A 24,016-nucleotide genomic window follows, 5' to 3' on the forward strand; every position below is an offset into this window, starting at 1 on the left:
CATCACTCGGCAAGGATATTATACTGACAGAAACGAAGCTGTGCGAGATTTAGGCTGAAGAAACTGTTGTTCCAATCAAGTATAAAGCCGACCCCATACAGCTGCCACGTGATCAGACCTACATCTTCATATTTCTGCCTCTCACATGTTGTGAGAAAAACACTTGTTTTGGTCTCAATCTTTTGGCTTTAATTCTGTGGTTGCACTCTACGACGGGAGGAGTTTTTGTTTATATGTTTATTATGGTTGCATTTGTCTAATAATACCAGTGTGGAGGTTTTTATTTATATGTTTATTATGGTTGCATTTGTCTTAAAATACCAGTATGTATTTATTGCATGTGAAGAGACTGTTGTCTTCTTTTCTTCATGTGTTTGTTGTTCTAATCCGCCATCTTGAATTTGATAACGTGTCTCGTTTTCTCGACGCAGCCGTTTCTTTTTCAATTGCTGGCCTGGTAGTTAATTGTATACTCTTTAAAAAAGTCGTAAAAGGCGACTATGCTTGTCGTAAGAGGCGACTAACAGGATCCGGTGCTCAGACTCACTGACTTTGTTAAAGCATGGCATAAATCCCAATTGCGTGGATCGATGCTCATGATATTAACCACTGGATTGTCTGGTCCAGACTCTATTATTTACAGAATATTTACTCAGAAGATTGATGAATGCGGCGTTAAACAACCAAACCAAACCTGAAGTGTTTGTGGCGGTGGTTGACGTTGATGAACACGACGATAATAGGGGACAAGTCTGTCAAGCGGGCAGGCATAGGTAGCGTTGTCACGTTGTTCTAACGCAAAAAGTCTGTGCAAACACATGCGATGTGGGGTCTGGCGTTGTCCTGCTGAAAGATGCAGCCATTGACATTGATGAACGAGAGGAAAAAACGTGGCGATGCAGGATCTCGTCTCGATAGCGTATACCTTTGAGAGCACCATCAACAAGTCAGGCCTCCGTGATGAATGCCTTGTCCCCGCTTCCCCCTCCAAAACGATCCACTTGCTGAACGCAATTTTCGGCGTAACATTCGTTACTACGTCAATACACACTGCTACATCAATCACGTCTCAGCAGAAACCGAAACTCGTCTGTGAACAGAACACGTCTCCATCTTGCCTCAGCCCATGTGACCCTCTGACGACACCACTGCAGACGTTCGGGGAGGTGATGCGGCGTCAGGATGTTACGCCACACGGGTCTCCTGGCTAGAATACAGGCTGCTCTCAGGCGCTTTCGAACAGATTGATCTGAAATTTGACGCTGTCCCAGTACTTGTGAGGCTGTTGACGTCACCGTGATGAAACGGTCGCGCAGGTGTTGTGCCCAGATGCAGGCGATCTTTGCTGGGCGTTGAAACGTGAGGTCGTCCTGACCTTGGCCTGTCACGATCGTTGCCGGTGGTGTTGTGACGTCTCCACAAGTAAGAGACGGTCAATCTGGTCACAACCATCACCTGCGCCACATGCTTGTTTTTTATTTTCTGATGTGGGTGTCAGCAGTCATTGTCCTGGCCTTTTAAACGTTGCTGAAAGAGGAATTGTCACGACAGTTCAGAAAATTGCATGCTGCACGTTTATGGCAATTTAATGATTACTTAACTCTTTCAACACCGTAGGCCGGTACACCTGCCAAGAAGACTCGAGTCCCCAGACACTGTTGGCCGGTAGACCGGCCAAGCCCTAGTCACGTCAAAATAGTATATAATTTTATGAACCTACCTGTCATATAAATAATTTATTAAATCTATCACATTTCACAATGTCTGAAATACGTATTCCATCTCTATTTATCATTTTTTATCGATAAATGAAAACAAATATTCACTATTTCTTGCAATTTTATTGAAAATAAAATTCTCGGACACACACTTCTACAACGGATATGTCAATGAGCAAATTAAAGACGTTTCAAGCAAATTTTTAAATATATTATACAAAGTAATAAATAAAAATATATCTTAATTTTTTTTGTCAAACTTAAGTTATTAAGTTCGGCTAAGACAAGAAGTTCCGTATTTGTAATATAGATTTCGATTTCCTGCCTAAAGCGTTCAGAATTACGAGAAAAAAAATCGTCAAATTCTGAAATTCATCATACACGCGTACGGTATCATAGCTGTAATTTGATTGGCTATCTTAGGTCACGTGCTTACATTTGACCTATCACGAAAATTGTAGCAGATTTCGGCAAGAACGCGTCATAAGAAACCAATTTTTATCCAATACAATTGACCGGTACTGTTATGAAATGCCTCCAGGCAATGTTACAACCGTGTAGATGAAAAAACATCTAGCGATGTGACGAACGTGTTATTATTATCATTAAACATATTTTATTGTCCAAACAGCCAAAGGGATTGGTCACAAGTGCAACGCTTATTACGGCCTTCTCTCTGTATACAGTAAAAACATAATATTTCATAATGGAAATGAACAATTTACAATTGAAGCTTCACATCGTGGAATCATAGTGCGCAATATATACACAGTGCTCATACGAAGGATATGTACAATGTGCTGGAAAGTAAAAACAGTGTGCATCTCATACATGTACATATGCAAATATTATATATTTTAGTGTTTATATATATATATATATATATATATATATATATATATATATATATATATATATATATATATATATATGTATATTTAACAATATTATTGATTAACAATTTGGAAACAATAATATTCTAGCTACTGAAACTGTTAGTCGTTTCTATAAATTTGTGTACAGACAAGAATATTTTTGTATTAATGAAACATTAAGGTTGGGGTCACCAAAAAGATTACTACGTACAATCTTTTGTCCTCCAAGATTATCCATAGCTGTCAGTAATGTCTCCCTAAAATCATCATATAAAGTATGAATTTCACAAGGAGCTCCGCATTTACAGGAAATAGTATCAGATAAAACGAAAGAGGTCGGAATTTAGTGTGCTACAGTTGTGTCTCAATCTAGTGTGCAATATGTTTACCGCAATTATAGTGCATAAGTGGTGGTTTAGGCTGCTCAGATGCGACAGCTTTAAAAGAAGATATTGACGAACTATCCCTTATTTCTGGTGCTAGATTATTCCTTTTAAGACCTTTTAAACATATATGTCCATGTAAATGGTAGTACAAAATGATGTCGGTTTCTGAGATTATCATTGAGGTTCTGTGACAGCTGGTGGTATAAGATCAGTTACATATGAAGGACATTGCTTATTTATTATTTTATACATAGTTACAAGTTTGTTGACATTTCTTCTATACGCTAAAGGCTGCCATCCAGTTTCGTGATACAGGCTGTGAAGGGAGGAAACTTTAGGTAATCCTGTCACTATTTTAGCTGCCGCAAGTTGTAGTAATTCTAATTTATTAGCATTATAGGAAGAGCAACTGTCCCAGACAACTGAGGCATATTCTAAAGTCGGTCTGATAAAAACTAGATATATTGATCTACTTAACCGATATTTAGGTTTTTCTCATCGACGAAATCATTTTTGATGCACTTAAAAGAATATTATTGATATGATCGTTCCATTTTGTGTCTTGTGATAATGTAACACCAAGGTGCTTGTGACAGTCTACCATTTCTATACATGTGTTATTGAAAACTATTGATGGTATTTCATCTTGGGTTTTATGTGCGACGAATATATACTTGTGTAGTTTGCATAGATCTTTATTGATGGAGTTTTCAATATGCTTAGTATCTGGAGATGATATGCCAATGCTAGTATCATCTGCGAACTAACGTGTCAAATTTTTCATTTCATAGCATGTATCATTAATATAAATAAAAAATAATTACGGACCAAAGACTGACCCCTGAGGGACGCCAGCGTGTAGGATTTTTTCACTGGAGAGACAACCGTTAACCTTTACTTTTTGGCGTCTGTTTGTGAGATAGCTCGGGAACCATTTAAGCTGGTTATCACCAATACGATATTGCCTTAACTTGTGTAATAATCCCTCATGCCACACTCGGTCAGTGCTTTAGAAATGTCACAAAAAAACATGCAAAATATTCATGCTGATCTAAAGACTTACATACTTGATATATTTCTAGTAGTTGTAAAGTAGTTGAGTGTCCTGGTACAAATCCTGATTGGTATGTACAAAGCAAGTTATGATCTATAAGATGATTATACAATCTCTAAAATCTTACTGATAGATTATAGTAGTACAGGTCTATAATTGGAAGGTGAAGATATCCCCTTTCTTATATATAGGAATGGCATGTGCCAGTTTCCACTGGTGTTGAAATTCATGCTTAAGCAAAGACAAACTGAACAATTAATACAATGGCGTGACTATTGAATGGTCAATATGTTTCAATAAGCGATGATTAATGTTATATGGACCACTAGCCTTGTTCACTGGATGTGACTTCATCAAATCAATTACTTCGTTATGTTCAACGTGTAAATCGTGGAGTTCAGCATCACTTTTGTTATAAGTATAAGGTAACATATGTTTACCATTATCGAAAATTTGTGACTGAACTGAAATATATATTTAAAGCTTCAGACTTTTCGGAATCTTACAAAAGCGGTTGGCATACTTGAAACATAAGTGACCAAAGGGGGTATAGTTGTTGTAGTACCAGAATCCTTTAGATTATATCTAAGTAATTTCCAATAGTTGGTGTTATTTTCTTTGGAAACAGTTCATAAAAACCCAAATAAGTAACAAAGGAAGGGGGTTATTTAACAGTATTTCTTTGCTTTTTGTACCTTAGAAAATCAATTGGTTTACAGGGTAATTTTGCTATATTTCTGAGTATTTCTCTGATACGGATTGCTCGTCGAATTTCACTGTGAAACCAGGGTTTATCCCTTGGCCTTATTATTACTTGTTTGGAGGGTACGCACTCTTTAACATATTGACTCAGTGCTAACGTGAGGGCGTCACAGGCCTCGCTGACGAATTGCAGCAGTCAAACATTTTTTCCCAATCTGTGGCAACAGTAAGCTGGTAAGGCGTTGATAATCACCTTGCTTGTAAAGTAAAACATCCCTTACATCAGACCTGGTTAAGTTGATACAATTGGATAGAGTAACAAAAAGAGGGCATTTATACGTTTTTCTGCTTTTAAGGTAAGTAGGACTGTATTTGCTATGAAACAAACCTATCGAAGCTCTGCATGACATTATATCTGAGTTTGTGAACATCGAAGACAAGCACCAAGAATGACAATAGGTTTACTGAGTCAGTGGTTTCGCTACATTGTAGAAAATAGTGACATTTTGTGGTAAGCAGCAGGTACAGAAAGTGTTTCCTAAATGAGATGCGTGAGGTAATAGGGGTAATTGGTTGAATATAAAACCACGATGCATGAGTAAAGAAGGTGAGAAAGAAGTATAGATATGTCCATAAATGCAATGATGTGCGAGATACAAGCAGATGTAGTGGAGTGCAGTACACTGTGCTACCAAGCCATGTTGTATGGACACTGGCAGTTTGTGTTTTGGTCAACACATATAAATGTGTCAGAAAAATGACATGAGTAATATAAAAGAAAGATATAGATATATCTGATATGAGTGCACAGAGCTCAATCTCATATATACTCAACAACAAACGTTCCTGTGACACCAATATTTTAGTGTATTTTTCAAACAAGTAAAGTTTGGTTGTCAATATTGTAGTACGTGTATGGAATCAAGTCACAAAAACGCAACTGCTACAGAAAAGCATGCATTCCATGCAAAAGTTGACTTTTATGCAAGCCCCATGCATTTCACTACCCAAGAATGGGTATAAAAACGTGCGTTAACAGGATTCGATATGCATATTCAGCATCGAGCTGACAACAACCAATCAGAAAAACAACAAAATTACGCAATTATTCTACATAACGAAATGCCATGCCTATCCGAAAATGAGCGTCTGCGAGCCATTGGTATGCTTGAAGCAGGATGGAGTAAACGTGATGTTGCAAGACCATTTAACGTCAACAGAAACACCATTTGGTGTGTATGGCAACGTTGGCAACAGACGAATGCAGTCAGAGACCATCCTCGGAGTGGCAGGCCACGCGTAACCAATAATCGACAAGACAACTGGATTCGAACAACACAGCTACGAAATCCATTCCAGCCAGCAACAGTGACTGCAAGAAGCATCCCTGGCCTCCGACGAATATCTTTACAAGCCGTACGTCGCCGCCTCAGATGTGCAGGGATTGTTGCCAGAAGACCCACCGTCAAGCACGTCTTCAGTGCTGCAGACACCGTCTACGTTGGACGGCCATGCAGTGAAAACAAGTTCTATTCTCTGACGAGTCTCGTTTTCACCCCAGCCACCGCGATGGACGGTTCCGAATGTACCGACGTCGAGGTGAACGTTACGTCAATCATTGTGTCATGGAAGAAGATCGGTTCGGGGGCGGCAGCGTTATGATATGCGATGGGATTACAGCAAGACAGAGGACCCGTTTCATAGTGGTAGAGGGCAATGTCAATGGACGGTGCTACTGCGACGAGATCATCGACCCGGTTGTTCTACTGTTTTTGCGTTGTCATGGCCCAGCCTCATATTGCTCGACTTGTTCAGGATTATCTTCAACAAAACAACGTGAATGTCATCCCCTGGTCGGCTCGCTCCCTGGCTGATCTCTCACCAATCGAGCACATGTGCGATGAGATGGATCGGCCCTTTGACGTCAACCAAGTGTTCCATAGACACTCCAGGAACTTCGAAACATGCTCCAGCAGAAATGGACAGATATCCCACTGGACTTTGTGCAACGCGTGGTCCATTCCATGAGACGAAGATGTGTTGCTTGCATCGCAACCAGAGGTGGATACACAGGCTATTGATTTGTAAATTGACATTTTTGCATGTTCGTGGTTTTTTTATGAAATCACGGATTTTCTGAAGTCAGTATGGCAAATTAAACCATTTGAACACTCACAGGAGTCTTTTATCTGTTGCAAACAGAAATTGTTTCAGATTTGGTAAAAAACATAACTTTGCATTAAATCTTATTCATTGTCACAGTATGTTCAGTATATACCCTTTAGTTTCTTTCTTGCCATGTAGACCTGGGATTTGGTATTGTGAGCAAGAAACTTAAATTGAACCTGATCGCGGCCATCAATGATCTTGCCGATAACAAAGCTCGAAAACGGAGTTGTTTCGTCATGTTACTGAGCAAACAGCTGCTATTATCGGAAAATGGGTGATGACAGATATTATTTATAATTCATTTTAAAAAATTCAATTACATAAGCAATGACAATAAAAAAGAAATAGATAATTGAATTTTATGTAATCTTATATTTGCGAAAATCGTCAATTTTTCGCTTCCTTGGTCCTTAATCTGGACGTTATGAATGTGTAAGACTACATTTTTTTATTTACAACGAACTTAAGTAGTAAATGAATTATTTAAATAATGTGATAAACATAACTTTCGTATTTATAAACAATCGGATTAGACCTTTCAAATGGTGTATAACATGTAGTAGCAAAGATGTTTTACAAGCAGATATTTTCTTTGATAAATGTTGGCTCCATCTTTCACACAAGAATCTCTGGAAACTCGGTGTCACAGTAGTATACGCTTGTAGATGACTGGTGTTGAAAGAGTTAAGAACTAAAATTAAATTTCTACCATACAAAATTGATTGAGTCCAGTGTCATCAAGTTTATGCATGTACATGTATAGTTTCTTTTTTTAAGAGTATAGTATTATTACCTTGCTAGTTGGCTTAGCAAGTGTGAAACGCTTGATGCAATAAATTCCGTTTTTCTGAAGTTAACATTTATTTTTCAGTTTTTGCAAGTTACATGGTGTCTGGATTGTACTCATGTTTGTACACTATAGAGTTGAAATGTAATTTTTCCTATCCATGCGTTTGATGTAGCTGACCAAGCACCGGGTTGTCCAAGCTAACCACTATAAAGATTTTGCCTTTATTGAGGTCAGGCTCTCATTTAATCCTATGTCGTTTCCATGGAACATGATTTTGCTTAGACCAGTTTCAATCGTCTAGACCATCTACAGACATACTTTGAGCAGAGAGAAATAGAACATATGAGAAATCACCTCAGGGTGATTATAGAATTGGGACTGCAAATTCAATCCTTTGTGAACCGTGGTCGTCCTCTTCAATATTTAGTGATCAGGTCACGGCCACCCACTCCATGGTCTCAAGTTACGCACGAAATCAGATACTGCTTAAGACTATTTGAGCATGATTCTCACAGCCTCTCACAGTGATCCACAAATCAAGCAATTATCGTCTGAGACTCTCCTCCCTCAAAGATCAGACGCAGGTGCAGCTGTCTGTTCATAGCAGAGGATGAGACATAGGCAGAGCAGTAGGGATAAGTGGGGAAAAGCAATGAATCCTCAGATATTCATGGCTGTAATCTCCGATCCCAAGTCATCCCAATCGTCGACAGCCCTGTATGCTGGAAGCTTGGCCACGGCTCCACCACCATATCATGGCTCTACTCCACAAAGCAACAGCAGCTACTGGGGTTCAACATAGATATCCTGTTATAGAAGAGATTGTACACGCTCCAGCATTAACACCTGGTGTCTACTCTTCCATCTTCCTGGTACCCAAGAAGGCAAGATGCGGATAAATCCACAATCTCTCCATGTTCAACGAATGCTACTTGGAGCGTCCGCCATAATTCCGCCTCACAACCCTGAGACTGCTTAGGCCCAGTCAACATTCAGTCTTGAGTAAGGATGCTCACATGCATGTATCTATCCATCCCAATGACCGGAGGTTCCTCATGTTCCAGTTCAATGGGGTCCACTACCAATGGGCTGTCCTGCCGTTTGCTATTTCAATGGCCATGTAGCTATTTACTCGATTCACCAAGCAATTATCTGACATTAGTTTCGAATCGTACACAGATGACTGTCTCCTGCACAATTCAGACATGGCTTCCCTGGTTCTAAATCGGGACTCTCCCAGACGGCTACTTTATCAACTGGGATGCGTGGTCAACAAGACAAAGTTGGAAATTATTCCTTCCATCCGACTCCAGTTTATAGGGAGGCTGTTCCAGTCAGTACGCGACCTTCTTTAAGAGTCAAGGGAAAATGTCACCTCCTCTTCGACAACCCATCACACTTCACCAGTTGTAAGTGTTGCTGGGGTTGCTCACATCAGCCCAGAATTTGACAAGAAGATACAACAGTTCCTGGCACCATACATCAGATGTCAGGACTCCTGAGTAGCCATCCCCCTATCGTCTCACTTCAGGACGCATCTCCGTTGGTTGATGATAGAGTTTGATGTCTTTGGAGGTGTCTCCATAACAGAGTTGGCTCCTATGTTACACTTCTTTGTGGACAACTTTTTCAGGACCATACAGTTTAAGGGCTGTGTTCCGACGCACATCTCACAACATCCAGTTGAAGGCGCTCATTCTGGTGATATCACATTGGAAGGAGCACCTCAGGATTACTTCCCATCTCCACCGACAACAGCATGTTGGTTTGAAGTCTGTGCAACCAGGGCACAATACCCTCCCGCTACCTGCTTCAATAAAAGTTTCGGTTTCTAGTTTCATCTAGTGGATCATCTGGGTCTGTAATATATATTCCAGCACATCCCTGGGTGTCGGAACATGCTTTATCTGGGCCAGACAACGCGGCTCCCACGGAGTTGAAACTCCATCACCATACTTAGTGCCTCTTAATTCATTGTTGACAATTCCAGAGGATTGTAAGATGACCAAAGTGCTCATCCAGGCTTGAGTTTGGTATTTGAGTGTGGTCCTCTGTTTGAGCCTCTCCACACTTATCCTTTTTATGACCTCACCAAAAAGACGATCTTCCTCCTGGGACTAGCCACAGCAGCAAGGGTTAGTGAGTTAGCTATACTCAATATCACTCATGTACGCTTTGAGCCTGGTACGCACAGAGCGGTTCACCTCTGCCTCGTTGGGATTTTATAGCTGAGAATTAGCTTTTGGGACAGCTTGACCAGTCCTTCACCATTCCACCTATCACCAGGATTATGGGTGCTGTAGAGGTGGAGGAATTGTACTGTGCCCTGTGCGCACACTGCAAGTTTATATCCGCCGTTTCAAGACTCCAAGTGGCGCCGGAAAATGTTTCTTAAATTCCGTTTCCTAACTGAAGTCAGCCCTAACACCATATCTCTATGGTTACGCGCAATCATCCTTCAGGCATACGAGATCGTCAACCTTGATACCCGGAGACCAAACAATCCTCACGACATTAGGGCTGTCGCCTCTGATGGCTCTACATTACAACTGTTAGAGAAATCATTAAAGGATGTATTTGGAGTTCCGACAGGGTCTTGGTTAGCCATTATCTGAGAGACGTGGCATAAGAAGATGTCAAAAGCGTTCGAAGTTTTGGCCTTCTGGACACCAATTTCTGAAGCAACTCGTAATATATTTTATTATGGACACACTCACACTCTCTAGATCTGTTTTCCTTCCATGCACAGCATTGGTCGAGTAGTACCGATCTGCATGGACGACATCTGTGAAATTTGCTTCAGCTTGGGAATCCTTCACTTTTAAGCTCACCTGACAGGTGGCATTGGTCGTCTAAGAAACCACTGGACCACTGAAATTTGAGTTCACATGCTCGTTCCCATCAATAAAATAGTTGTATGTGTTTAAAAGGATGAAATGGCCTTTAGTTTGAACTCATTTTTTTCAAAATGAATTTTGTTTTGTTCAAATCGAACGGATTTTGCTTCCAGTTCATTTACGGAAAATATATATTTTTAGTGAGTGAGTGAGTTGTGTTTAACGCCGCTTTTAACAATATTCCAGTTATATCACGGCATATATTTTTAATAAAGTATAATATCATGTATTATATACCCTGTCTGGCGCTCGGCATTAAGGGGCTGAAACAAGGGCTGGTCAGTATATTGTGTCTGAGTGGGGTATTCATGTTAAACTGCAGCCATGGAATCTCAGTGTGCTATCAATATAAATCGGCGTCAGTCCGGACTAGTTAAACCCCATTTCACCTCACCTCATATACTATATCAGTATAATATCAAGAACCATAATTTCCAGAAAGCTGAAACTATGTTTGAATGATGATTAATACTAGAGATTAAAGTTTGATTGAGATTTAGGAATGGTGAATATATTCGGAATGGTGGACAAAGTTACAAAAAATAGTGTTTGCCCTTTTATTGCACCAAATGTTCTGGAACTGAGCATAAATGTTTGCCACCATCATAATGCTGGATTGTAAAAGGTCATACAATTTACAATTTGCTATTTTGAAGAATAAAGTATAAATCAAATAACATCTTGACTGAAAGCATCCATTAAAGACAATGGAAACAATAAGAATCACAAGACAATAAGAAGTCACTTGAAGGTGAAAAGTCAAGTTTACTAGATATAACTGAAGAATACTTTCAGTGGATCAGTGTATTACAGACTGCAAAATCTTAAGAAAAAAAGCTTATCCATGTATGTTTTTTAATGTGAAATTTTCACAATGTACAGCTTTTCCATTGGACGAGAGGTCGGTCACATGACCGCGAAACTGAAGTTTATAAATCCATGAACGGCACATGTTGACGCTCACTTTTCTCAGATAGATAAAACATATTACAAGAAACATACTTTATATTTCTGTTTCTCGCCATTATGTGGTCGAGTTTTATCAAAAAGGGTACTTTATTGTTTCTCCAATGTATGATATTACACAGAGGTAACTTCCCATCTCCACCGACAACAGCATGTTGGTTTGAAGTCTGTGCAACCAGGGCACAATACCCTCCCGCTACCTGCTTCAATAAAAGTTTCGGTTTCTAGTTTCATCTAGTGGATCATCTGGGTCTGTAATATATATTCCAGCACATCCCTGGGTGTCGGAACATGCTTTATCTGGGCCAGACAACGCGGCTCCCACGGAGTTGAAACTCCATCACCATACTTAGTGCCTCTTAATTCATTGTTGACAATTCCAGAGGATTGTAAGATGACCAAAGTGCTCATCCAGGCTTGAGTTTGGTATTTGAGTGTGGTCCTCTGTTTGAGCCTCTCCACACTTATCCTTTTTATGACCTCACCAAAAAGACGATCTTCCTCCTGGGACTAGCCACAGCAGCAAGGGTTAGTGAGTTAGCTATACTCAATATCACTCATGTACGCTTTGAGCCTGGTACGCACAGAGCGGTTCACCTCTGCCTCGTTGGGATTTTATGTTGACGCTCACTTTTCTCAGATAGATAAAACATATTACAAGAAACATACTTTATATTTCTGTTTCTCGCCATTATGTGGTCGAGTTTTATCAAAAAGGGTACTTTATTGTTTCTCCAATGTATGATATTACACAGAGGTAACTTGGAACTTTTTAGAAATGTTATGTCTTTCAACTTTGTTGTAGTATACCGGTATTCAATACCACATTCATTGTTGCAGATTTTAGAAACTTGGCAGAAATGTGAGAGTTGTTACATGTATGTTGCAATACTTTCATTCTCAATATTAGACAAGAACTATATGAATACTTACACTGACATATAACTGCAGGTGATGCATGGAACTCTATCAAGCAGGCTGATTCAAACAAGCATGTATCAACAAGCGCTGAGAGGTCTGCATACAAACTAATAAAAGAACGTGGCTCTCTCTTCATAAAAGGAAAGTCGGGCTCAGGGAAATCTACACTAGGTCTAAAGATTTTAGCAAACGTATCACAAGAAACAGACCGCTTGCCAATCGAGCTTTCATCATGGAATGAATGGAATCTGATTCCTAAGGTAAATCACGAGAACCGCCAGGGGGATGAAAGAACTGAACAGAAAAAGTATGTGGTGTTAATCGATGATATATTTGGATCAAGTAATCTGGTTGAATCAGATGTGAATAATTGGGTCAAGTTGTTTGACCGACTTTGGCAAAATGTGGAATCAGGTCATGTATGGCTTGTCATTACCTCAAGATCTGAAATATGTTCACAGTGTGATGCCAAAATCAGGAAGTACAAACTCATAAAAACTATTCAGTGCATGGTCCTAGATGAAGGAGAATATGTTTTCACACCAGGAGAAAAACTTAAAATGATAGAAGAGATATGTGGAGATAAATTCTTTAATCATCATGAACGTTATGACATTGTTAGAATGGCCACTGTCCTCGGTTTTCCACAGTGTTGTACATTCTTTGCATCAAGCAAGGAAGCACAATCAAAAGGCAAGGAGTTCTTCAAAAGGCCACATGAGTTCGTTTCTGAGGAAATAGCGAGAATGCAGGAATGTGATGGAATTGGTCACCTTGTCCTCCTTCTGACTTTGATGAAAGATGGTAACCTCAGCTCAGATCAACTGAAACCCTCTACCTATAAAGAAGAACTTGCGTCCACGGTTGAGTATCTCAAAGAATGTTGCAACATTTCTACAGTTGTCACAGCGACACACATTAAATCAAAGATAGAGGATTTCTGTGGAGTGTATTTAGTCAAAACAGGGAAAGCCTACCAGTTCCAGCATCAATCTATACATGACGTTGTATTTATCAATATTTCCAAACGGGAACCTGAAATTGCTATACACAACTGCCCACCAAAGATGCTGGTGGAATTGATGCATACACAGCAGATGAACAAGGATGACTTGGCTGTTATCCTAGAGAGAGACAATTTCCATATATTAGCTGACAAGATCACAGATCTTCTTCTGTCAAAAAGCTACAGTGTCATACTTGATCATCCTTCTTTACAGCATAAGGAATTTGTGAAGTTTCTGGTAGAAAGTTGGCGGAAAAATATAAAATTAACTGAAGTTATACAGAAAAAGCACGAGATGAAATTTGTTGAGAGGGACGTTCCCTCTTCTGAAGAAGATGGTGATTTTGATTCAAGTTTTGGTTTTTATCATAATTCACTTACGCTTTTCCACTATACTTCACTTATCTCTGATGTCATTTTACAGAGGTTGACGTTACTCCTGGATGAAATACTGTCTGATGTGTTCCAACAAGTTGACACAATTGAATTGCTGGCACCTGCTCTGTATATCCAGGATAACCAGTTAGTGCGAAATTTGCTAGAAAAGTGTACAACACATCCGTCTGATTGCTTCCTGGCACTGTGTGTTTCTCCGGCTATTGATCAAGCTATCAAGAAACATCTGACACAGAATATTACGGAGATACCTCAGCTGTATGATGCACTCCTTGTCACTGTGTTAGTTGGAAATAAGTACCTAGTGGAATATATGCTACACCATATTAAAGAAGACAAGAATATTGTATCAAGGTGTCAGGAAATATTAAAGCTTTCGTTGCTTCATAAGAGGTGTAACTGTTCAAGTAATTTTTCAAATACTTGTCAAGACTCTACCATCATGTGTAACATCTTACACATGTTCATATCTTTGATACCTGCCAACTGCCCTCTTCAAAATATCACAGATGTTAACGGTAATACACTGCTACATCTGGCAGTTAAGACAGGAAATCTTGACTACACTAACATGTTTTTAAATGAACAAAATGGTCAACATCTGCCACTAGATCCACAGTGCATACACTGGTTGAATACAAGTGGAAGTACTCCGCTCCATCTAGCAGCAGAGAATGAAAGTAGTGAGACAGTGAAACTACTTTTAAACAAGGAGGCTTGTGTGTCCATTCAAAACAAAGATGGTGATACTCCTCTACACATAGCAGCATCGTGGGGACATACTGAGACAGTAAAATTACTTCTAGACGAGAAGGCTTATGTATCTGCACCAAACAAAGATGGTGATACCCCTCTTCACCTAGCAGCAAAGTGGGGACATAGTAAGACAGTAAAACTACTTCTAGACAAGAAGGCTGATGTATCTATACAAAACAAAGACAAAAATACTCCTCTACATCTGGCACCACCGCGGGGACATGGTAAGACAGTTGAACTACTTCTAGACAATGGTGCTTGTGTATACACCAAAAACAAAGCTGATTATACTCCTCTACACATGGCAGCAAAGTGGGGACATAGTGAGACAATAAAACTACTTCTGGACAGGGGGGCAGATGTATCTACACAAAACAAAGATGGTAATACTCCTCTACACGCAGCTGCATCGCGGGGACATAATGAGACAGTAAACCAACTTCTAGACAAGGGGGCTGAAGTATCAACACACAATAAAGATGGTGATACTCCTCTACACCTAGCAGCACAGTGGGGACGTGGTGAGACAGTGAAACTACTTCTTGACAATAAAGCTGATGTATCTACACAAAGGAAATATGGTGATACCCCTCTACACCTAGCAGCAAAGTGGGGACATTGTGAGACAATAGAACTACTCCTAAACAAGGAGGCTGATGTATCTACAAAAAACAAAGCTGATGATACCCCTCTACACCTAGCAGCAAAGTGGGGAAATAGTGTGACAGTAAAACTACTTCTCGACAGGGGGGCAGATGTACCTAGAAAAAACAAAGATGGTGATACTCCCCTACACCTAGCAACATCGCGGGGACATAGTCAGACAGTAAAACTACTTCTAGAAAAGGAGGCTGATGTATCTACACAAAACAAAGATTGTGATACTCCTCTACACCTAGCAGCACATTGGGGTCGTAGTGAGACAGTAGAACTACTTCTAGACACGGAAGCTGATGTATCTACACAAAACAAAGATGGTGATACTCCTCTACACTTAGCAGCATCGCGGGGCCATAGTGAGACAGTGAAACTACTCCTAGACAAGGAGGTAGATGTGTCAACTCAAAACAAAGATGGTAATACTCCTTTACACCTAGCAGCATCGCGGGGCCATAGTGAGACAGTAAAACTACTTCTAGACAAGGAGGCTGGTGTATCTGCACAAAACAAAGATGGCGATATTCCTCTACACCCAGCAGCACATTTGGATCACAGTGAGATAGTGGAAGAAATTCTAGCTAAGGAGGCTGATGTATCTACACAAAACAAAGATGGTGATACTCCTCTGCACCGAGCAGCATCGCGGAGACATAGTGAGACATTGAAACTACTTCTATCTACACAAAACAAAGATGGTGATACTCCTCTTCACCCAGCAGCATTGCGCGGACATAGTGAGACAGTAAAACTACTTCTGGACAAGAAGGCTGGTGTATCTGCACAAAACAAAGATTGTGATACCCCTCTACACCTAGCAGCATCGCGGGGACATCATGAGACAGTAAAATTACTTCTGGACAAGAAGGCTGGTGTATCTGCACGAAACAAAGATGTCAATACTTCCCTACACCTAGCAGCATCGCGGGGACACCATGAGACAGTAAAACTACTTCTGGACAAGAAGGCTGGTGTATCTGCACGAAACAAAGATGGTGATACCCCTCTACACCTAGCAGCATCGCGGGGACACCATGAGACAGTAAAATTACTTCTGGACAAGAAGGCTGGTGTATCTGCACGAAACAAAGATGTCAATACTTCCCTACACCTAGCAGCATCGCGGGGACACCATGAGACAGTAAAACTACTTCTGGACAAGAAGGCTGGTGTATCTGCACGAAACAAAGATGGTGATACCCCTCTACACCTAGCAGCATCGCGGGGACACCATGAGACAGTAAAACTACTTCTGGACAAGAAGGCTGATGTATGGGCACGAAACAAAGATGGTGATACTCCTCTGCACCTAGCAGCATCGCGGCGATATAGTGAGACATTGAAACTACTTCTATCTACGAAACACAAATGTGGTAATACTCTTCTGCGCCTAACAGCATCGCGGGGACACCATGAGACAGTAAAACTACTTCTAGACAAGGGGGCAGATGTATCTACACAAAACAATGATGGTGATACTCCTCTACACCAAGCAGCATCGCGAGGACATAGTGAGACAGTAAAACTACTTCTAGACAAGGAGGCTGGTGTATCTGCACAAAACAAAGATGCCGATATTCCTCTACACCCAGCAGCACATTTGGATCACAGTGAGATAGTGGAAGAAATTCTAGCCAAGGAGGCTGATGTATCTTCACAAAACAAAGATGGTGATACTCCTCTGCACCGAGCAGCATCGCGGAGACATAGTGAGACATTGAAACTACTTCTATCTACACAAAACAAAGATGGTGATACTCCTCTTCACCCAGCAGCATTGCGCGGACATAGTGAGACAGTAAAACTACTTCTGGACAAGAAGACTGGTGTATCGGCACGAAACAAAGACGGTGATACCCCTCTACACCTAGCAGCATCGCGGGGACACCATGAGACAGTAAAACTACTTCTGGACAAGAAGGCTGATGTATGGGCACGAAACAAAGATGGTGATACTCCTCTGCACCTAGCAGCATCGCGGCGATATAGTGAGACATTGAAACTACTTCTATCTACGAAACACAAATGTGGTAATACTCTTCTGCGCCTAACAGCATCGCGGGGACACCATGAGACAGTAAAACTACTTCTAGACAAGGGGGCAGATGTATCTACACAAAACAATGATGGTGATACTCCTCTACACCAAGCAGCATCGCGAGGACATAGTGAGACAGTAAAACTACTTCTAGACAAGGAGGCTGGTGTATCTGCACAAAACAAAGATGCCGATATTCCTCTACACCCAGCAGCACATTTGGATCACAGTGAGATAGTGGAAGAAATTCTAGCCAAGGAGGCTGATGTATCTTCACAAAACAAAGATGGTGATACTCCTCTGCACCGAGCAGCATCGCGGAGACATAGTGAGACATTGAAACTACTTCTATCTACACAAAACAAAGATGGTGATACTCCTCTTCACCCAGCAGCATTGCGCGGACATAGTGAGACAGTAAAACTACTTCTGGACAAGAAGACTGGTGTATCTGCACAAAACAAAGATGGTGATAACCCTCTACACCTAGCAGCATCGCGGGGACACCATGAAACAGTAAAACTACTTCTGGACAAGAAGGCTGATGTATCGGCACGAAACAAAGACGGTGATACCCCTCTACACCTAGCAGCATCGCGGGGACATAGTGGCACAGCAATACTACTTCTATCTACGAAACACAAATGTGGTAATACTCTTCTGCGCCTAGCAGCATCGTGGGGACTCACAGTAAAACTACTTCTTACTACAAAAAACAAAGGTAGAAATACTCCTCTACACCTAGCAACTTTCTGGGGACAAAATGAGACATTGAAACTACTTCTAGACAAGGCAGCTGCTGTACCTGCACACAGCAACGATGGTGATACCCCACTACATCAAGCAGCATCGCAGGGAAAAAGTGAGACAGTAAAGCTACTTCTATCTTCACAAAACAAAGATGGCAATACTCTTCTACACCTAGCAGCATCACGGGGACAAATTGAGACAGTGAAGCGACTCCTGGACGAGGGGGCTTGCGTATCCACACAAAACGTAGATGGTAAAACTCCTCTACACCTAGCAAGATCACGGGGACATAGCGAGACAGTAAAACTGCTTCTAGACAAGGAGGCTGATGTATCTACACAAAACAAAGATGGCGATACTCCATAACACCTCGCAGCTTCACGGGACATAGTAAGACAGTAAAACTTCTTCCAGACAAGGGGTTGGGGGGTGGCAGATATATCCCTGTAAAACAAAAATTATGACAATTCTCTACCCCTAGCAGCATGGTGAGACAGCAAACGACTCCTAGACTCCGAGCTGAAGGATGAAATCCCTGCCACTATACTGTCTCAAAGCTGTGTAAAACAATTCCTTCTATGAGTAAGCGGGTGGGTACAGTTGATGATACATTGACTGCATGAACGCAAGGGGCAAGTTACTTACTAAGAAGCCGCCAGAAGCTTCGTATTACCCGCCCTACAAGGGAGATGTCTCCTCTACCTCAGACAATACCTCAAATCATGCCTGAGGCTCATATTCCATGACTTATCGACCATGTGCATATAAGTTCCGGCAGAATCTTTGCTACCAACTTTTGTTTCATTTTGAGGTGCAGCTTTTGTATACTATCACTGACATTTGTTCCGGTCATACAGATTTTCGCACACATATGTTCTACCTTGTGGAACTGTCAAGTGTCTAAAAGCGCGATTTTTCTTGGGCTATACTACAAACTGGTCCCTGGTTATTTGGGGGAGGGGGCGGGGAGGGATAGAGAAGGGATACACGCATTTAAAGCATGGAACAAATACTTGCAATATATTTGTTCCCATCAGAACAAATGCTCTGTGTGTGAAAGTTCTTATTTGACATTTCCTTTTACATTTTGGAAAAAAACAAACAAATTCTGGACACAAATGTTGTTGTTTTTATTATAGCTCTGTTACCATGGTAGAAAATTCTGTTAAGTTTTTGGGGGACTTCATCCCGACAGCCGTAGTATTCACTGGCGACTGCCGTTTTGTTTGATTTACTTTCAAGACATAAACACAGTCATTTCATGGAATTATCGTGCAGCAGTACATGTACTTCCGATTTCGGTTGCGTTTTGGTTTCTGCATTCTATCCGTTTCACTCAAAATTAATTTTTTTTCACATTTGCGTTTATAATTAATAAACTATTGGGATTTGTTTCATGCTTTCCTTTTTCATCATTTGTTTTTGTAATCGTTTAGATGATGTTGATTTGCATTGCGATTGTATGTCTTAATTTCCCCTTTTTTCATGTTGCACATTAACAATATACAGGAACATCGCTCATTAACAAACCCAAACATTTGTTTCTGTCAACCAGAACTTTTCACGACCGGGTCGGAAAGTTTTCACTGCAATTTTATGTAATCCTGATATTTTTTTGTGGATCGGAACTAAATTAAAGCAGAACAAAGGCATGCTTACACAATGACAAGCACAATGAGAGAATTACGAAATGTATATGTTGCTTCAAAGACAAGTACTTTTGAAAGGATATATCTAGATATGTCTGTATGAGGTCTTCATGACATCAGAGATTATGGCAGCATTCTCAAATCCATCTTGTGTATGTTATGAATATATTTATATGAATATGTATGTATGTTATATGATAGAATCTTCAGGATTTCACTATGGATCCATGACGAAGTGAAACACATTGTTATGTCACATGATGTAAATCCACACTTGCCCACAAGTTTGCATGGTTGTAGGTTCTATTTATGTGCATGCCTGCTTCCCTGTGTAATAGTCTCTTTTATTTGTATATACTATATTTTGTCAGAGATTCATTCCATAAATGTTGTTCCAATATTTACGTGTAGCTATAGAATATGCATTTGATTGTGTTAGTGATGCCTAATTTTGATTTATGACCGGAGTAAAATGTGATTATGAATGGGTTTATCTTCTGTGGTTACTGATATCATCACACTGGAATTTTTGTGACAGACAGATGTGTGTTGGTTACTGATGTCACACGCTCGGCCTTGTGCGACAGGCATGTGTGTGTATGTTACTGATGTCACCACAGTGTGCTTTGCGTGACATACATGTGTGTTGGTTACTGATGTCACCACACTGGACTTTGTCGGACAGACAGGTGTGTTTCGGTTACTGATGTTACTGACTGGGCTTTGTCTGACAGACAGGTGTTTCGGTTACTGATGTCACCACAGAGGGCTTTGTCTGACAGACAGGTGTGTGTCGGTTACTGATGTCACCACACTGGACTTTGTGTGACAGACAGGTTTGTGTTGGTTACTGATGTCACCACAGGGGGCTTTGTGTGACAGACAGGTATGTGTATGTTACTGATGTCACACACTGGGCTTTGTGTGACAGGCAGGTGTGTGTATGTTACTGATGTTACACACTGGGCTTTGTGTGACAGACAGGTGTGTGTTGGTTACTGATGTCACACACTGGGCCTTGTGTGACAAGCAGGTGTGTGTATGTTACTGATGTCACACAGTGGGCTTTGCGTGACAGACAGGTGTGTGTATGTTACTGGTGTCACACACTGGGCTTTGTGTGACAGACAGATATGTGTATGTTACTGGTGTCACACACTGGGCTTTGTGTGACAGGCAGGTGTGTGTATGTTACTGATGTTACACACTGGGCTTTGTGTGACAGACAGGTGTGTGTATGTTACTGATGTCACACACTGGGCCTTGTGTGACAAGCAGGTGTGTGTATGTTAATGACGTTACACAGTGGGCTTTGCGTGACAGACAGGTGTGTTGGTTACTGATCTCACCACATTGGGCTTTGTGTGACAGACAGGTGTGTTTCGGTTACTGATGTCACCACATTGGGCTTTGTCTGACAGGCAGGTGTGTGTTGGTTACTGATGTCACCACATTGGGCTTTGTGTGACAGGCAGGTGTGTGTTGGTTACTGATGTCACCACAGTGGGCTTTGTCTGACAGACAGGTGTGTTTCGGTTACTGATGTCACCACACTGGGCTTTGTCTGACAGACAGGTGTGTATGCTACTGATGTCACCACAGTGGGCTTTGTCTGACAGGCAGATGTGTGTATGTTACTGATGTCACCACACTGGGCTTTGTGTGACAGACAGGTGTGTGTATGTTACTGATGTCACCACACTGGGCTTTGTCTGACAGACAGGTGTGTTTCGGTTACTGATGTCACCACACTGGGCTTTGTGTGACAGGCAGGTGTGTGTTGGTTACTGATGTCACCACATTGGGCTTTGTGTGACAGGCAGGTGTGTGTTGGTTACTGATGTCACCACAGAGGGCTTTGTCTGACAGACAGGTGTGTTTCGGTTACTGATGTCACCACACTGGGCTTTGTCTGACAGACAGGTGTGTATGCTACTGATGTCACCACACTGGGCTTTGTCTGACAGACAGGTGTGTATGTTACTGATGTCACCACACTGGGCTTTGTCTGACAGGCAGATGTGTGTATGTTACTGATGTCACCACACTGGGCTTTGTGTGACAGACAGGTGTGTGTATGTTACTGATGTCACCACACTGGGCTTTGTCTGACAGACAGGTGTGTTTCGGTTACTGATGTCACCACACTGGGCTTTGTCTGACAGGCAGGTGTGTGTTGGTTACTGATGTCACCACATTGGGCTTTGTGTGACAGACAGGTGTGTGTATGTTACTGATGTCACCACATTGGGCTTTGTGTGACAGACAGGTGTGTGTATGTTACTGATGTCACCACAGTGGGCTTTGTGTGACAGGCAGATGTGTGTATGTTACTGATGTCACCACACTGGGCTTTGTGTGACAGACAGGTGTGTGTATGTTACTGATGTCACCACACTGGGCTTTGTCTGACAGGCAGGTGTGTGTTGGTTACTGATGTCACCACAGTGGGCTTTGTGTGACAGGCAGGTGTGTGTTGGTTACTAATGTCACCACAGGGGGCTTTGTCTGACAGACAGGTGTGTATGTTACTGATGTTACTGACTGGGCTTTGTCTGACAGACAGGTGTGTTTCGGTTACTGATGTCACCACAGAGGGCTTTGTCTGACAGACAGGTGTGTGTCGGTTACTGATGTTACCACAGTGGGCTTTGTGTGACAGACAGGTGTGTTGCTTACTGATGTCACACACTGGGCTTTGTGTGAGAGACATGTTGGACTCGTTTTAATTTGTGGACAGTATTTGAAAAGCATGGTGTCAGCTCTAAGATGTCCAAAACTGAAGTTGTAGTTTTTCGAAAAGGTGGGCGGCTGAATAAAAGTGAAAAATGGTATCTGAATGGACAACTTGTGGAAGTTACACAAGGGTATACATATTTAGGTTTGTTTTTTAGCAGCAGGACACAAGCCTTAAGGAACATAGAAGTTCAAGCTAAAATGGTACTAATCAACCTATTAAAAAGCATTAATTGTTATTAGCCTTATTCTCCAAAATTTCATTTCAGATTGTTTGACTCCAAGATATCACATATGTTACTGTACACCTATCACCTATGTTACATAAAATTGTAGTTGAGAAAGTTTATTTATATGCGTGTAAATGGTTATTGAATGTTTAACAATATACATCAAGTGGTGCTGTATTGGGTGAATGTGGCAGATTCCCTTTACATAAAAATGCAATGATGAGAGCTTTTAAATACTGGGTACGTTTAATGTGTATGCCAGGTACCCGCTTACCTGAAAAGAGTTATGATATGTTCTATTTATACGATAGTCAAGGAAAAAAGAATTGGGATACTAATATCAGAACAACGTTATTTTCTCTCGGATTCGGTCATGCACAGGTATCACCTGGTCATGCACAGGTATTTACTTCGATTTTATTGCTACATTTGAAAGACAATTCAACAAATATGGCACCGAAGTTTATGTAATTCTAAAAAGTCCTTCTATTTTTATTTTTATATTAACGTTGAAGTGTAAAGAATATTTGTATTGTGTAACCGTGAGAAACTTCCGATCATATATGTCAAAGTTTGGTGCAGTGCACACTGGCGGGAAATAGAAACTGGTAGAAAACTTAACATCCCTCGTACAGAAAGATTTTGCAAACTTTGTTAATTTGGCCTAATAGAAGACGAGTTTCATTTCTTGCTATTGTGCCCTTCATGTACTCACCTTTGCCATCTCTATATTCCTTCAAAATATCATCTACACCCAATTGTCCATTAGTTTAATATTCTTTTATCTACAACTAACACAAACATCATTATTAACATCTCTAAATATCTGTATCCCAGTTAAGAACATATGTTTTATCATTGTGACTGTGGCCATAAATATGTCATACATGTTGTACAAAGAGCCTGTGTCCTGTATAGCACTGAATAATGGATTCAATGTGTGTGTTGGTTACTGATTTCACACACTGGGCTTTGTCCGAGAGACAAGTGTGTGTTGGTTACTGAGGTTACATGCACACCCTCATTTTGGTCAATATCTGTTCTATATACATGTTAATGTACCAAGGTATCCCGTATGATTCATGTCATTTTCACTGTAAATACTGTAGTCTAAAAAGAAAAACAAAACACATATTTCACTGAAACAATGTTTGAAGTATAAGGAACTGATTGTGTAACCATTTGTTAATGTATCATGAAATTTATGAAGGTAGAATGTACCCTGTTGTATGCAGCAAAACATAAATGTATTTTCATGTGTGTGTTCTTTTCCTTTTTTACTATAACATGTAACCAACGACTGGAAACACATTAAATAAC

General features: G+C 40.8%; 1 protein-coding gene across 1 annotated transcript; it reads left to right on the forward strand.

Annotated features, from left to right (window-relative positions):
• The first annotated feature begins 8,899 nt into the window (after positions 1–8,899).
• On the forward strand, positions 8,900–18,447 carry LOC139471477 (serine/threonine-protein phosphatase 6 regulatory ankyrin repeat subunit C-like). Its single transcript, XM_071253836.1, has 8 exons — positions 8,900–9,027; positions 9,328–9,455; positions 12,509–16,631; positions 16,713–16,842; positions 16,936–17,288; positions 17,370–17,499; positions 17,593–17,935; positions 18,092–18,447. Exons 1-8 carry the CDS (start codon positions 8,900–8,902, stop codon positions 18,445–18,447), a joined length of 5,691 nt encoding a protein of 1,896 aa, XP_071109937.1.
• Positions 18,448–24,016: the final 5,569 nt, after the last annotated feature.

The sequence above is a fragment of the Haliotis cracherodii genome, unplaced genomic scaffold, assembly GCF_022045235.1.
Source record: "Haliotis cracherodii isolate W230 unplaced genomic scaffold, xgHalCrac1.p SCAF_22, whole genome shotgun sequence".
Taxonomy (NCBI): Eukaryota; Metazoa; Mollusca; class Gastropoda; order Lepetellida; family Haliotidae; genus Haliotis; species Haliotis cracherodii.